A 17601-nucleotide genomic window follows, 5' to 3' on the forward strand; every position below is an offset into this window, starting at 1 on the left:
AAATAAGTCAGAGAAAAACAAACACCATATGATTTGACTCATGTGGAATTTAAGAAACAAAACAAATGAGCAAAGGAAAAAAGAGAGAGAGAGAAACCAAGAAACAGACTCTTCACTGTAGAGAACAAACAGATGGTTGGGGAGGGGAGTGAGGGGTTGGGTGAAACAGGTGATGAGGATTAAAGAGTGCACATATCACGATGAGCGCTGAGTAATGTTTGTAATTGATGAGTCACTATATTATATACTTGAAACTGATATAACACTGTATGTTAAAAAAGGATTTATTTTGTAATGAGTACAGTAATTCATCTTGTAAAGATGGATTTAAATGGATTAATATTCTGCTTAGATGCTCTTTTTCTAGAGCCAGGAAATTCAGGTGTCAGAGAGCCATTGTCGTCTGATTTCCATTTGGGAGGAAGAAAGATAAAAAACACTTTGTGAATTATGACAATAACCAAAGAAATCTTGGTGACTTAACCATAAATGAAATGTCATCTGATATGGAAATATGCAACAGAAAAGTTTAAGGAGATTAAGGAGTGATCAAAAAAACTGTAGATAATGAAGTTATTTTATACCACATGTATTTGTGGATGTGTTCTAGCACTGAAATGGAATATTTTTCTCACTGCTGTACTATATGCTGTCATCACCCAGCTCTGCCAAGTATTTGGGCTGTTAATTTCTGAATTAACTCCTTCCCATTGCATCGTTTTATTTTGTGGCCACTAGAAGAGGCTGGTTTTTCTTCATTGCTTAAATATGGAATACGTCACTCATGAATATACCATCAGAGACTTGCTAAAAATTCAACTGTGAGCCAGACATCACATGCATGGCTTTCATATATACCCATATACGCTAACACATATACACATAGAATAATCATTACTTCTTGTACCATTAAGAGCATTCTGAGCTCAATAACAGTCTTAAGGGCAATATTTAGCTGAGCAGTAAGTTTTAACTGATTAGAATTATTTAATGTTCATTTGAACATTTATATGATGAAGAAAATATGTACATTTGTCACAAAGTCTTTAGCTCAGAAATCCCGTTAACTGCCCGGGAGTTCAGGTACATACTTCATTCTGAAACAGATGGACAATATGTATATTAACAGAATAGAGCATAAGACACCTCTTTTTAAATTTTTTTTAACATTTATTTATTTTTGAGAGAAAGAGCATGAGTGGGAGAGGGGCAGACACACACACACACACACACACACACACACACACACAGAATCCGAAGCAGGCTCCAGGCTCTGAGCTGTCAGCACAGAACCCAACATGGGGCTCAAACTCACCAACAGTGGGATTGTAACCTGAGCCAAAGTCAGACGCTTACCCGACTGAGCTACCCACGCGCCCGGAGCATAAGACAGCTCTTAATCCCCATCCCCCAATCCCGACAAGCCCCTTATATTTAGAATTTCAGCATTGTGTTTTCTAGAGAGGTAGTTTTGCTGATATGAACCATTCTTTGTTAATTCAGCTATTATGAATGTTAATAAAATTCAAAGGGACCTGGGGCGTGTGGATTATTCAGTTTTAAAACTCTGAGCTCCTGCTAGTAATAGAGATCCTGAATCCAGAATTCTTGCTGAATTTGCTACTTTTTGTACCTCTTACGTAATTAAAAAAGAAAGAAAACGTACCGTATTCGTTACGTCTGTGAGGGGAGAAAGTTAATTCCCAGGGCCCATACCTGCTCTTTGCCTGAGCGTCCACTGTGACTCCCTGTTGTCAGTGACCTGGGTGTTGGGCAAAGAAGAAAATTATACTGAATTTCCCAGTGGTGATCCACTCTAGAAAACCCTTTTTTATTTGTTTTCATGACTCCACTTCTATGCTGGCCAGTCCTTCTCCCACTAAGCAAATTGTATCATTAGCAAATGAACATGGTATGCAGAGGCATCACTGAAATTTGACCTGGGGAGGGCTGCCATTGGCTGATGGTCCTTTGGACAGGGCTCTGATGACACCAGACCTGTGGCTTGGCTCAGGAAGCTAGACCAGGGCACCCTCCGCAGTGTGCCTGTTCAGAGACATGGTGACAGGCAGACTCAGCCAACTGAGAAGGAAAGAGATTTAGGCTATGCTCTTGTAATTTATTTCTGATTGTATGTGCTCATCTCCCAGGGAGAGGTTCAGTCTAAAAATGGTCTTCAGGGGCGCCTGGGTGGCGCAGTCGGTTGGGCGTCCGACTTCAGCCAGGTCACGATCTCGTGGTCCGGGAGTTCGAGCCCCGCGTCGGGCTCTGGGCTGATGGCTCAGAGCCTGGAGCCTGTTTCCGATTCTTTGTCTCCCTCTCTCTCTGCCCCTCCCCCGTTCATGCTCTGTCTCTCTCTGTCCCAAAAATAAATAAACGTTGAAAAAAAATTTTTTTTAAAATGGTCTTCAGAGCCTCAAGCTCATTGTTTTCCTTCTCATTTGTCTGTTAACCTGACCTGACAGAAAGATCTACAAGAGGGGGAGCCTGGGTGGCCCAGTCCGTTAAACTTCTGACTCTTGGATTCAGCTCAGGTCATGATCTCACCGTTCGTGAGATCAAGCCCCACATCGGGCTCTGTGCTGGCAACATGGAGCTTGCTTGGGATTCTCTCCCTCTCTCTCTGCCCCTCCCCTGCGTGAGCTCTTTCTCACTCTTTCAAAATAAATAAACATTAAAGAAAAAAGAAAAGAAATGTCTACAAGAGAGTGGTATAGAGGGGAAAAGCTGCCGCTGGCCATCAGCATTGGTTCCTCAGCCTCTGTCCCCCCCAGGGCATGAGTGTCCCTAACACAGGCTCCAGGTCAGGGCAGATGTCCCGGGAAAACATAGATCTCTAAGACCTAGGTCTCTAAAGAAGAGACCTCTGGGTACTCTAACAGGTCACATAGCGGGATAGAACTATTTTCACCTTTCAGCCCTTGTACCCCCAAACATCTCTTCACCCTGCTCTATTAGCATTTGGCTCTTAAAATATGGTCAACTCACTCCTATTTTGTTTTTCTTTTTCTTCTGTTCTCACTGGCAAGTATCACCTTATGTTCACTGAATTAAATATGAATATGTCACACAAGATGCTAGCTGGTGTGTCCTAAATTCAAATGTCTGCCAGATTTTAAATGCAAAACTGCGCCTGTACACACGCGCCCTCACGCACTTATATGGCAGCACACAGACACAAAGCAATCATTAGCATTTTTCCCAAACAAGCAACTCGAAGCAAGTAAACTGTTCATTTTAATGAGATGCCTAAGTTAATAACCATTCTTCTTAAGCTGAATACTGTTGTATAATTAGAAGCTGTTATGTAATTAGAGCTGGACACCCACAGGGTGAAACTAATTCTACTGTGCTGGATTTTGACTTCACTTTGGCAGCAGGAAGCACTTTTTAGCCTGTTGACTCTTAGCAGTTACAGGGAGTTAAAGCCTCTCTCTCATTATATAGTTAGGGATACAAACCAAGAGCAACTCACGACCTCTATGACCGTTTAGGGTGAGTTGCCGCATCATAAGAAAGTTCTGTTACACCCAAGGTCACCATCTCCCTGCTCTCTTGTCCCCAGTGACCCTACGGTCCTCTCCCAGGGGAGTGACCTCTGCGCTATGGGGATGTTGGCTCACCCCAAGACCCCACAAGAATAGATACCCGACGTTAAAGACTTGTAAATTCTTAGAAGCAAAAGTAATCCTGGAGATTATTTAAAAATCTCTTTTCTACATGAAAAAAATGAAAGATTAAAGAATTTAAGTGATGGGGTTAGGACCACGTGGCTACTTTGACAAAGCTGAGGCCAGTATCCATCACCCGTTTATTCGTCCACTCAAGTTCCCTGCATCTGTCAAGCTCTTTCCGTTGTGTCTGCTCTTGCCGTTTATGTCAGTTCTATCAGGTAACACCGTGGAAAAGCGAGTGTGCTGGTTTCGCCCTTCGAAGGTTAGAGGTTTTTAGGAAAGAAGACTGGGGGTATTAGAGAAACAGTTTATGTGCATTTACATAAGGTACTTAACAACTTTGGCCTTATAAACAAAATGAAAGCTTGTAGTTTAGTAGAGTTCAAACTCAGTAGGCATCCACGTATCTGTGCATACCTTGTCGGCATTGGTTTATGGATTAATTTCAGCTCTGAGGTAGTTTAGCTAATCATCAAAGAAAATTATATTGGGTCTCCTGTGTGCCAGGCACTGTGCTCCTAATTGGCTATATTATTTAAAAAAAAGTATAGGAAATAATTACAACATGATGGGGTAAATAAGGTTCTAGAGATCAAGGTTGGGTGCCATGGGAAAATGTTGATTGTATACCAATTTTCCTCCTGTGGAGATGTGGTCACGTTGAACTAAGTCCTTAAAGATGTGGTGAGTTTGCTAGCCATGGAGGGGAGGCTACTCCCAGCACGAAGGCACAAATGAAGACTTAGAAGGAGGGGGTGGGATGAGGCCAAGTGCCACATGGGGAGCAGTCATGGGGCACCTCAGATGACACGACAAGGCATTTGGCCTTCACCTTGTGGACAACGGAAAGTGAAGCGTTTGAAAGCAAGGATGATTGATTGTGTGTTTTAGAAAGATCGTTCTGGAGGAATGTGGAGGGTTGGTCTGAAGGAGAATTGATTCCAGTTAGGGAGACCACTGACGTGGTGATTGCAGTTACCCAGGCATGAGATAATGAAGTCTGGGCTTCTAAGTTGAGCTTTGTCATTAACGTGGTCCTTGGCATTAACTTGGCACTTCATGAGATAATCTGGAAGATATCAATGATAGGCTGATCCTATTTCTGGAGGAGGGATTGTAAACAAGTCCGGTGACGGTAAGGGTAAGGAAAAGAGTGGAAGGAAGGATGGAGCAGGAAGGGAGACGGGAGAGAAGAGAGCACGTGTACCTGCAGTAGGGTTGGAAACTAACAAGATGAAATTTAATCAAGCCCTCTACTTAGAGGGGGAAGAAATCAGTGTACAAGTTCAGGATTGGGAAACCTGATTTAATAGTAGTTCATGGGAAACAGACCTAGGAGTTTTAGTTGACAGAAAATTCTTTATGTGACTGCCAAAATGGCTGGTCCAATCTTGGGGTGCGGTGATGAAAGTAGCCCAAATAATCCTGGTCCCTCTGTGTTGTGCAGTGGTCAGATTACATCTGGGTATCTCATTCTAACTGAGCTGTTGACAAGTGAGAACATATCTAGAAAAGTCTTCTTCCTGTTTGCCCTGCTTTCTTGACTTTTCCAGGTTTTTATAAACTTCTCCCTGTCGTAATAGAAACTAGAATCATTTTTGGAGTCTCTTACACATTCTCTGGTGCTTAGACTCTCAAACCAGGCTGTTCTCATTATCAGATTGTCATTTTCCCAGTGCACTTATAAGACCGAAGCTTGGCTTGGCATACGGAGCCCTCATGTTATCAACCTGGCTTCTCAATGATGATGATTCTGCCAAAAGGGAGAAGAGGAGGGAGAGGTCACGAACCAAATGAGGAGTCTCACAAATATAGTTTCACCTGCACCTTTTGTCTTAGAGCCCCATGCAGACAAGGCTGACATGCCCAGATTTACCAATTCCGCCAGAATCCCCCGAACATGGCAGCATGAATTTGGTATTATGCCACTCCATAAGATTGGTAAGGATGATCCACTAATAACATTACTTTAGCACAGGCCTTATGCAAAGGTTACTTCCCTTCTCTGAGTCATTTTCATGTCTCTCCATCTCCGCTACTGCCTGGCATCTGGCACATAGCGAGTGGATCCATAAATCATTTTTGCATGAACGTTCTGTTGTTTTCTGCACTTTCTTGAAGCGTCACCCAACAGTAGTAGCGATACTCGAAATAGCCCAAAATCGCAAACTGTTTATCAGCCCACAGCCCGTGAGGGACTTGTGCCTACATGTAAACCGTGGGCCCTTTCCTTCGTCAAGAAGGTACATGCTATGAACAAAACGTCAGCTGACGTAAACAGCAGGCTTCGTGATGGTGTCCTTGTCCGCTCCGGTGCAGGCCTCTTATCTAATCACAGGCCAGCGACACCAACCAGAAGAACATGCTTTGAGGAGCACCTGTTTATACCTCTTTCCGCTTGATCTGAGGTCAGAGTTCTTGTAGATGATCTTGAGTCAGTGTGCTCGTAAATACTATTAAACTACGAGTGGGAATCGTGATGTGGGGGAACAACGTGGAGGGACACTTCTGGGGCCTTCTGAACTCCATCTCCGGTCCTAAATGGCTGATTCCAGGTTAGCCTCACAGCTAAGGCAGCGAAGTCACTGGATCACTTTGTACTTTAGCAGTGGTGGGTAGGAATCTAAGTGGGAGCCAAGGAAATACAAATCCAGCTGGGAACTGGAAGCTGGAGCCACTTTGGAAGGCCGCTTCCAGAACCTTCCTCAGACTCCAGTGCCTTTATGGATAGTTCTTTCCGTCTGCACACACCTTCTGTCATTGCCCTCGCTTGCCTGAGGCCTCCGCATTTAGGCATTCGGTACTGAGGTTAGTTCAGAGAGAACCTGAAAGAACTCTCACATATTTATCCTGTTTCTGCCCCAAGAAGACTGTATTTCTACCTTTTTGTTACCCAAGAAGTCCTCACTTTATAATCCAATAGTGACATATTTGTTAATTGAGGAATAATTCACATCAAAATGCATACATTTTCCATTTAAAATGCACCAACTCAGGTTGGTGAGTTTGTGGAAACGTGTAATGATTACCCCAGTTGAGACAGAAAAGATTTACATTGATTGTTGACTCTGTTTGCAAGGACCTAATTTAGCTGCCATAGCCTGATGGTGTCATACACTCAACTCATGTTGTACAAAACCAACCCTTCTCGGGGTGCCTAAGTGACTCAGTGGGTTAAGCATCTGACTCTTGATTTTGGCTCAGATCACGATCCCACGGTTGTGAGTTCAAGCCCTGAATCAGGCTCTTTGCTAACATTTAGAGCCTGCTAGGGATTCTCCATCTCCTTCTCTCTGTTCCTCCCTGACTTGTGCTCCTGCACTCATGTGCACGCTCTCTCTCTCCCTCTCTCTCCCAAAATAAACTTAAAAAATTAAAAAAAAAACCTTACTTGGTTGATTTTTTTTAACCAAGTTTTACTTATTAAAAATAGTTAAGCATAGCATTAAGGAACACTCATTAAATAACAGCATCGATTTAATGTTTAAAGAAAGAAAATGAACTTAAGGCATCATTGCCACTATTCAGATGTGATCTCTTTTTTTGTTTTTAAACTGACCTGGTATTCTACTACTTCTCCAAAACAGTGGCCCTTTGGCCGTAGAAATAAATTTTGTACTTTTACAAAATGATAGACTTTTTCTTCTGATTTTGGACATCCCTTAGCCACCTGTCAGTATTACAATCAGGCTGTACCCTGTGGTGGTGGAAAACTGAATCCAAAAAGTCCCATTATGTTCCATCGTTTTGGAGTGCCTGTGAATCAACCAAATCAGTTTTATAACTTTGACCCACCATTTCGGGGAGCCATGCATTTAATTCGAAAGGAAGAATTTGCCTTCTCTACCAATGTCAACACTTAAGAGTGGCCACTCTGGGTTGTTTTCTGCTCTTTACTAGGTTTTTCAGCCTCGCTGGGCTTTGGGGAGAAAATTTGAAGGAAAGAAAGAAAAAAGATCTAAGATAGGTTTTGTGGAAATGACTGGCCCACATTTTCATTTGGTATTTATTCATTTACACATATTTTTGCTTTTAAAGAATGAAAAAAAAGATACTTGCATTTAAAAATTCCATGAACTGCACCAAACATCTGTGTCAAAGTAAATAAATCCCTTAATTGTGACTGCTGTCTAGATCGATTATAATGCTAAACTGAATTATGTTTTTTAGAAGTCTTAAGTCTTTAAAATATATTTTTTGAGGTATAATCTATGTACAGTAAAATTCACTGTTGTTAGTCAACTTCTATGAATTTCGACAGATATATAAAATTGTGTAACTATCACTACAATCAAGATACAGAATCGTTCCATCAGCCCAAAAATTCCCTCTTGGTCAACCCTTCCCACCATCACCAGGTCCTGCCAACCAACCAATAGTCTGTGTGCTTCACTATAGTTTTAGATTTTTTAATATGTAAAATCATATTCCTTGACTATTTCATTTTTGTTAACTCAAAAAAGTCATATAAGAATTTGATGAAATTATTTTTTTTAAAACCAGAGAAGAAATGTTAACGTCGATCGTTTATAATATCATCAGAAAGGGATCCATCTGGGATGATTGTGGTGTCGACTTGCAAGGTAGTTTATACAGAGTTGATTTTACATTTCAGATTCCCTAGTGACTACTCAGCATGCAATGAAGTCAGGTGCGCACGCTGAAATTCTCTTCCTTGGTGCCGGCATTGTACCCGTGTCAGGGCTGACACGTGAATGTTGACTATCGAGTTGATATTTAGCTGTTGTGATGTTGAGCTTCAGAAGTGCCTGTGCAAGTGGGAATTAGGTTGTGTGAATTAGGAGTCATGTCACATTTTCATATTTTGTGCGTGCTAGAGGAGGAGGGGCAGCCGGGGACCCAGTCAAGCTGAAGCAGTCCCTTGGGCCTCAGGGTATGTCTGATTCTTCCCACTTCACGTCCAGTATCACCTGCTCTCAGGTTATCCCTCCCATGAGTTTTCCTGTTTCCAAATGGTTGATGCTTCCACACATTTTCTGCTCCAGGAGGTTCTGGTGGGGGACGGCGACCAGGCTTCACCCACCTTGGCCAAGTCTGGGCCCCTGCATTTCCGCACCCCCCCCACCCCATCCTCAGCAGTGAGTGCCCTCTGAGCCAAATTACTCTTCACTGCCAGGCTCCTTTGATTCCGTGCTGTGCATGGGGAGAAAACAAAAAACAAAACAGAGGAAGAGGATAATTGGGTTTTGCGGGATTTACAGGTAGTTGCCAGGCTTTCTGCTGAAGGTGGGACAGGCACGGCTGAGAGACCAACATCCAGTCAGGGTGGTGGGTGTGGCCAGGACGCCCTGGTGCCTTCCTTGCTCAGCCCCAGAACGTGTGAACACCTGCGCCCCAACTGAATCGTTTCTCATTCGAGCCAGGGAGGGGTTCCTCTTTCATTTTTCATTCATTTTCCAGAATACTGAAGCCTATAGCTCTGGAGGAGCTATGTAGGCTCAGGGATCTCACAGCACTTGAGTTCAAGCCCCAGCCTTTTATATACCAGCTTGTGATCTGGGGCAGTTAATAATACTGTTTTTTTTTTTTTTTTTTTGTACTTTCCTTTCTTCATCTATAAAATAAGTATAAGAATACTTTCAAGGGTTGGGGCACCTGGGTGGCTTAGTCAGTTAAGCATCCCACTCTTGATTTTGACTCAGGTCATGATCTCGTGATTTGTGAGTTCAAGCCCCACATCGGGCTCTGAGATGCTGAAGGTGGGGCGCCTCCTTGGGATTCTCTCTCTCTCCCTCTCTCTGCCCCTCCCTTCCTTTTGCGCTCTCTCTCTCTCTCTCTCTCTCTCTCCAAATAAAGAAGTAAACTTTAAAAAATAAAAATAAAAGAACCCCTCCAGGGGTTATTATGGGGATGATCATTCAACAGTTCATCCATCCCACAAATATTTATCGAGACCTGCTCTTTCCCACACACTATTCTGGGTGCTGATGATATAACAGGCTTCTCTCAAGAAGCTCATCTGCCCCTAGTGAATCTTTCTCCCCTAGGAGAAAGACAGCAAACAAATAAATATGCAATGTGACAGATGTAGTACTTACCACAGCTGTGAAGAAACTTCAAGCAATTCAATGAAAGCAGAGAGAGAAACGATTGGCACTTGCTATTCGATATGGAATGGTTAGGAATGGCCCTCTGCTAAGATAGTTGTTGAGCAGAGAGTGACATCGAGTGAGGCAGCCATGCAGCCATTGGGATGGGTCAGCCTAGGCAGAAGTAGCACCTGCAAAGGCCTGAGTGGACTCTGTACGGAGCCTCTGAGGTGGCAGGACCTGGGGTGGGGAGGGGAAGAAGAGGTGGGAGAGGAAGGGTGGGCAGATCAGGGCCAGTCCGCAGCCCATCACTGGGGCTTTGGGTTTCACTCAAAATGATGTGCAGAGTCATAAAAGGGATGGAAAGAGGAATAACCAATCTGGATGCTAATTTGAAAACAGACCATAGGTGGGCAAAGATGAAAACAAGTAAAATAACTAGGAAGTCATCTTAGTAATCTGGGTGAGAGACGGTGGCGGCTTAAACTAGAAGGGCAGCAGCAGAGCGGGTGAAAGGAGTTAGGTTTTGGAGCTAGCCAGTGGAATTGCCGATAACTTGGATGTGGGGTGTAAGAGACACCGAGGAATCAAAGGGGAGGGTTGATTTTTTGGCAGGGCAGCTTGGAGCGGAGAGTTGCCATTTGCTGAAATACAGAAGGCTCCAGTGCAAGTTGACTTTGGAGGGAAATCAAGAGTTCCGTTTTGGGGCATGTTAGACTTATGATGTCTATTGGATAGACAAATGGAAGCATCAAATGGCCAGTTGAGTCCAAGAGTCTGAGTTGAAAGGGAGGTCGGGGTGGAGGTAAACAATGAGAAGGTGGTCAGCGTGGAAGTGAAAGCCCACTGGGAATATTAAGGCACTGAATGTCAGTGGAGGGGGAGAGGAGCCCATCGTGGGCACCCTGAACTCCAAAGGTACAGATGGTGGGGGGAGGAGGAGACTGAGAAGACTGCGCCAGGTGAAGGGAGCGATAGCGTATCTGATGCCGCTAGTGGGTGAGGAAGAGAAGAACCAAGGAGTGAGCACGTTCTGTGCGGCAGTGGCAACGCATGTCCAGAACAGCCTGCAGGCAGAAAGTGCCCACGTCAGACTGTCTCCCCAACTCCTCACCTTATTTTCTGGTTTGGATAGCAGAAAAGATCACCCAAGTAAGTGCCTCAGCCAACCGCAAACATCCTAGTGCCTTACTGTGTTCTAAATCACTTCTGCTGTAAATTTACTTAAGACACACTGATCCTCCTGGTTGAAGCTGGACCCATGTTCCTTAAAATCACATGACTTGTGAAGTGGGCTCTGTATGTCTTATCTCTAAAATATAAAAGCATGGGGCGCCTGGGTGGCTCCGTTGATTAAGTATCTAACTCTTGAATTCGGCTCAGGTCATGATCCCAGGAGCCCCTTATTGGGCTCCACGGTACGTGTGGAGCCTGCTTGGGATTCTCTCCCTCCCTTTCTCTTCTCTCTCTGCCCCTCCCCCACTGGCACATGCACTCTCTCTCAAAATAAATAAACTTAAAAAAAAAAAATAGGGGCACCTGGGTGGCTCAGTTGGTTGAGCATCCAACTTCAGCTCAGGTCATGATCTCATAGTTCATGAGTTCGAGCCCCACATCAGGCTGTGTGCTGACAGCTTGGAGCCTGGAGCCTGCTTCCGATTCTGTGTCTCCCTCTGTTTCTGCTCCTCCCCCACTCTCACTCCGTCTCTCTCTATCAAAAATGAATAAATGTTTAAAAAAAATTTATAAAAAAATAAAATATAAAAGCAGTAACTCAGAGATGTCAGTACAATATTGTCTAGGAAGAAGGAAGGAGAGGAGGAGCCATGTTCTTAGCACGATGCCTTTGCATAGTTTTGATTATTTCTCATTACATTCATACGTATCGTACATGAAATGTCAAAATTTGAGTATTTGCTACCACGCTAGTATTTACTTGGTTTTTTGGCTCATTCCATACCAATGGCATAATGAATAAATGGAGCCCAGCAAGTCTCCTGTGTCTGTGTGTGATTTTCATTTTTCAGATGCTGACCCAACATATTCTTAAGCCCCTGATCAATTTTTTTTTTTTTTTTTGGTGGGGCTGACCACCAAAAGTTCTAGGCTTATCAATGAAAGTCATGTTCAGAAAGTTGTATAGCACTTCTTAGTTTAAAAAGCACTCTCTTATACAAAACACATTTGAGCGTTAAAATAATTTTGTGCGGGAGGCATATTGTATTAAGTTGGTGGTTTTCAAAAGCAGATTGCTGCTGCTTCCTATTTTCTCACTATATCCTGTGCTAGAGTGATGGCCTCCTTTCTTAGCTGCAGATGATAGGCTAACTATTCCTGTGTTGAAAATTAGACCAAATTTTACAGTTGGAAACAAAATGGCTTTGCCATACACCTAAATTTTTTGTTTGCTACAGACTAAATTGCTGTAATGCTGGGGAAAGGGAGACTGGGCTGATCGGTTTGGGTGTGGAAAGACAAGGGAATGTCCAAGCCTAGTACAGGACAGATTTCAGTGGTCACAGAAAAATGTATACTAGTGGTTACAGACTGGTTCTGGCCTGTCAGCTTAAACTAAAACTTGAACTAAAATGGTTTTAGAAAATTCAGATCACTTTATTATCATTGTCACTCTATTTTTTTTTTGGAAATTGCTTTGAGCTCAAATGTGTTTCCAACCTAGTATTCAAAAACTCTTACAAATAAGTTGCAGTTTGGGGCTGGTAAACATTTTAACTAGCGTGTAGAATTTTCTTTTTCTTTTTCTAAACAATTTTTTTTAGAGAGAGCAGGGGAGAGGGGCAGAGAGAGAGAGATCATGGGAATTTTAAGCAGACTCCACACACACAATGGAGCCCAGCATGGGGCTCGATCCCACGGCCCTGGGATCATGACCTGAGCCAAAATCAAGAGTTGGATGCTTAACCCACTGAGCCACCCAGGCGCCCCTCCTTTTTCTCTTTCTACACTGTTAGGTGATACAGATCAGTAGTGTGACTGTTTGTCTTGTGATTTGCTTTACATGGTTACCACAGGGTTTTCCCGGCCTGTCCTAAAATATCTTCAATGTGGCATAATTTCTTCATCCCATTCAACTTGGTGTTATATCCAATCGTGTGTTGAGGAGTGAATGTGTAAATCATATGTTACCTTGCCTACCACAGTGTAAGTTTTTTAACGGCTGGGATGATGCCTGAGTCAACTTTGTTACTTCTCAGAGCCTAGTCCAGTGCTTCCTACATAGAAGGAACTCAATTAACATCTATTGAATTGACCTGCATTAGTATTGGTAATTGTTAATGTTTGTTGCATTATTCCGTGACAAATATAAAAGGAAAATGTCTAAGAGCAATTAAAGCTTTGATCTTCTTGAATTTCCTTTTACTTATTTCCTTTATTTGATATGTGTTGTTTTGTATGGGTACTATTTTTATATTTGGCTATTTACCAATATACCTTAACAGAATTTATAGATTATAAATTGACATTTAATCCTACTCTCACAAGAAAATTGCCTGGTATTTGTGGGGACAGGGTAACTGGAACAGACTCCTAATACTTGCAGATTACTTGAAAAATGCTTTATGTGGTGGCTTTGGATAGATTCATTTCTATCTCTTGAGATTAGTGGGGAGCCACACGTCCCTTGTGAAATAAATACAAACCTCCGACAAAACGTGCCTATACATTTTCAAAAGCCAGGATTATTCTTTACTTAAAAAAACAGCCTTTAGGTTTTACATTATAATTGTCTGCACATATGTTGACATTTGAATAGACATTATCTGAAGTTTTGTCTTTTGTACATGATAGTACCGGGAAACCCAAATATGAGTGGTTTCTCCAGAAAGATTCCGAAGGGGACACACCTTCTCTTATCAACTGGCCTTCCAGGTATATCCCAGGTTGAAACTCTCGGCTTATGTGTAGTGAGTGCTGCTGCTACTGCCCCTGCTGACTTGCCCGGCTTTTCCACCCAAGACCAAACTCTAACTCTCTTCTTGCCCTCGGTTAATCACGGTGTGTTTGAAAGTCATGTGTTCACAAGGGGCTGCGGGAAGTTACGTTTGGATCGTTTGCTTTTCTCCTCCAGTCACCCTCGATCCCTGCTAATCGTATTTCTCCCTCTTTTTTCCTGTTTCTGAAAAACGTTTTGATTACACTTCTGGCCTCTCTCCTCTCTCACCCGCCCGCATACCGTCAAGTGGGGGCAGTAGTGAGGACTGGGCTGCTCTCCTCCTGAGTCACACTAACTAACCAGGGCGCGTCCCATCCTGGCAACACCCGCTCCGCGCAGCATTTCCAGCCTCCTGCTTTTCATGTCTCCTCATCTCCAAACCATTAGTTAATTCTCCACAGTTGTACTCGGGGCATTGTGGTTTTAAAGGCAGACAAAAAAACAAAAAAAAACAAAAACAAAACAAAACAAAACAAAAAAGTTTCATTTCATTTTTAAGGTTGGGGGCAGGGAGAAGCAGAAGGAATAAGAATGAATAAGTCACTGGCAGGACAAAGCACCCATATACTGAGTTTCTAACAGTCACTTTGTCCTCAGCTGAGGACAACATTCAGATTGTCTCTGATTAGAGGGACACATTCCACAGGAGAACTTGAACCACATTTCAGTCTTGTTTTGATTAACAAAGCTTATAAATATGAAAACCTCCAACACTGCCTAGTCTCTGGGAAAAATAACTCCAAGTGCTTTTTTTCTCCCCCTCCTGAATAGTTCATGATAACTGCCTTTTATATGTGTCCTTGACTTTTTTGAATGAAATATACACAGATACCCTGCATCCTGTGCTGAAAACATGTAGGAGTTTATATCAAATTTAGCAGGGTGCGTTTGTCATTTAAGGAAATACTCTCTTCCAAAACTGTCCATCATAATTATTTTTGCTGACTGATCTTTAGCAAATGAAGGTTGAGGTTCCCTAAGAAATCACTTTTCCCACTCCAAAAACGTGTTTTGCTTTTTAAAGATGATTACCAATTAGTAATCCCCTTCTTCACCCGCTTCAGTGGTTTCTCCTTTCTCACTACGTGGCTTTACAAAAAGTACGAATGAGTAGGAGCTAACACTAGTAAGTGTTTACTCTTTTGAAGAAGCTTTGAGGCTTTTAAACTGGATTTCGGTTTTGCTCTCAGATACTTAAATAGCTGGAGAAGCAAGCTGAGCGATCCCTTTTAAACTAAGGGCCTCCTGGGTGGCGCAGTCGGTTAAGCGTCCGACTTCAGCCAGGTCACGATCTCGCGGTCCGTGAGTTCGAGCCCCGCATCGGGCTCTGGGCTGATGGCTCAGAGCCTGGAGCCTGTTTCCGATTCTGTGTCTCCCTCTCTCTCTGCCCCTCCCCCGTTCATGCTCTGTCTCTCTCTGTCCCAAAAATAAATAAAAACGTTGAAAAAAAAATTAAAAAAAAAAAAATAAATAAACTAAGGGCCTAATAGCAATTCCAAAGGGGAGAAAACATTCGGTTCCTTAGTTCTTTCAACAAACACCTTTTCTCTAACATTCCTCTCGGTAGAAATTGTTGTTAGTAATGCTGGTAGTAATAACGTGAATGCATATAATCTGCCTTGCATGAAAAAGCTTGCGAATGTTTAGTTGAGCTCTTGAAAGGGTGACTGTTTGTTGTAGCTTGAGCTCAATTAAAAAAAAATAATCATCACGAATGCTCTTACGTTTCCAGGAGACAGTGAAATTGCGTTTGGTCAATAGGTATATGTCTACTTGGAACCACCCCCCCCCACCCCCCCCACCCCCCCGCAGTCCATACACAAGGCCCGTACATGTGGAGAGTTTACTGATTCCCAGCACCAGCCTCAGTATGCCCTCATGCATACTGGTGGTGTATACTAACGGATTTCCTGTGGCTTCTGGTCATTCATGTAGTCAGAAGGCATCCATTCTCACCCAGGATGGCATCTGACCCCCTGTCAGCTTTCTAGAGGGCAGAGTTAGTTTTTGCACCATGCTGGCATTTGGAAACCCGACTCAAACTCGTTCGTCTGGCAGGTGGTAGGTTTCTGACATTAACCACCAGAAATGCATTGTCACGGTGGCTCTGTCTCTGGGCGGCTTTCCGTTCACGGGCAAGCTATGATCCGCGCATGCTTTCTTCCCGTTGAGCCGTTACTGTACTTTGCAACTTAAATCCTTTTTCTTTCTTAAAGAGTTAAGGTTAGAGAAAAATTGGTGAAAGAGGAGAGTGCTCGCAACAGCCCTGAACTCGCCTCAGAGCCCTTGACTCAGAGGAGACAGCAGCCAGTGCCTGTCCAGTGCTTGTCTTTTCAGTCAGAAAATTCGGCCTTTGATAGGGTCTCGAGCAGGGCAGCCGGCTCCGCACGACAGCCCATCCGCGGCTACGTCCAGCCGGCAGACCCGGTTCACACGGCCACGCTGGTGACCTCAGAGATCCCAGAAAATGTATCTGAATGCAGCTGGGGAGCGTCAGCCACCCAGAGTGTCAGGAAGCCTCCCAGCTTGAAGGTTCTAGAAAGTGAGAGGAGGGAGACTCCAGTTCTTCATATTTGTGAATCAAAAGCAGAGGAGGATGTGCTCTTCACCGAAGCCCTCGAGGAAAGCAGGGACACGCTTTTGGCTCTGGAGGATCACGGGCTTGCCAGAAGCCGCGAAGAACCCTCTGGAAGCGACGACTTCGGCAAGCCCGCGGTTAGCACTGCCACCTTCGAACTTCGGAAGGAACCGGAAAGTCCGTCACACCCACCTCACACTCAGCAACAACCCGCTGAGAGGATGGTCAGACAGGAAGTGGTCCTGTATGTTCAGAGCGAGCCTGTGTCCCAAGATGCCAGGGCGACGGGCCACAAAAAGGAAGCATTTACCAAGAAGCGCAAGGTCCTCACCCGCTCCCTGTCTGACTACACGGGCCCCCCTCAGCTGCAGGCCCTGAAATGTAAGGACCCCGCTTCAAAGCAAGAGCACGAGTCACAGACTTCCAAAGCCGAAGGACCCCCCACGGAAGTTGGCGTGCTGGACACAAAGGTCTCTGTCGCCCAGCTCCGAAATGCCTTTCTGGAGTCTGTCAATGCCAGCAAGAAACGCGAACTGTAGGTGATGTTTCAAACGTCCTCCTGATGTGTCACTTGCACGTCCTTGGCAGATTTATTCACTTCTCAACTTGTGTGGTGTCCTGCATTGGGTCACGTTAGCTTAGCTCACCAGTGTGCAGGGCAGACTATACAGGAAATGGCTCAAAAACTACCATTCTGCTTCTGCCTACTAATGGGGAGCTGCAGTATTGGGTTGCTGGAATGTTCCACCTCCTTTCCATGCATGGTCGGGGCATGCAGTGGGATTTGGTGGTGTCTGGGCCTTGCCTCACTGAGATGCATAAACCTTTGCTTTATTCTCTCTCTCTCTCTCTCTCTCTCTGTCTCTCTGTCTCTCGTTTCCCTTCTGTATCCTCCCTCCCAATGATTCTAAAAGCCAATCCCGGGTTGAGAGGTCAGCCGAAGGAGTTGGCTTGCCTACCGGTGTGGAACGGGAGAGAGGGTCCCGGAAACCAAGACGCTATTTTTCTCCTGGTGAAAGTAGAAAGACTTCCGAGAGATTTAGAACTCAACCTATAACCTCAGCAGAACGAAAGGAATCAGATAGGTAGGCATGCGTACGTGTAGTTCTACAGTCTAGGAACGTAAAAGCCATCTTACGGGATTTTTACCACAGTGATGGTCCTGGTGCTGTGTCAATGGATCTGATGATTCCGTAATTCTTCCACCTAATCCATAAGAGATAATTATACATGTATTTTTAAAGAACGCTTCCTGGGAGAACAGTATCACAATTAACCGTTTTACACCGCATTTAGATGGTAAGAAGTGAGACACGTTATTTTTCTTCATTGAATGTTTTTCGT

At 43.9% G+C, this 17601-nt stretch overlaps 1 protein-coding gene across 1 annotated transcript in view; it reads left to right on the forward strand.

The window, feature by feature from the left end:
• Nucleotides 1-17601, forward strand: part of SVIL (supervillin) — an 87296-nt gene that overhangs the window by 6479 nt on the left and 63216 nt on the right. The window contains exon 4 of the mRNA XM_047064863.1: nucleotides 15896-16792. Coding sequence (XP_046920819.1) covers nucleotides 15896-16792 — 897 coding nt within the window. The remainder of the gene's footprint in view (nucleotides 1-15895; nucleotides 16793-17601) is intronic.

The sequence above is a fragment of the Lynx rufus genome, unplaced genomic scaffold (genome assembly GCF_022079265.1).
Source record: "Lynx rufus isolate CCGP_SWC_20201006 ecotype Redwood Valley unplaced genomic scaffold, mLynRuf1.p SCAF_7, whole genome shotgun sequence".
NCBI lineage: Eukaryota > Metazoa > Chordata > Mammalia > Carnivora > Felidae > Lynx > Lynx rufus.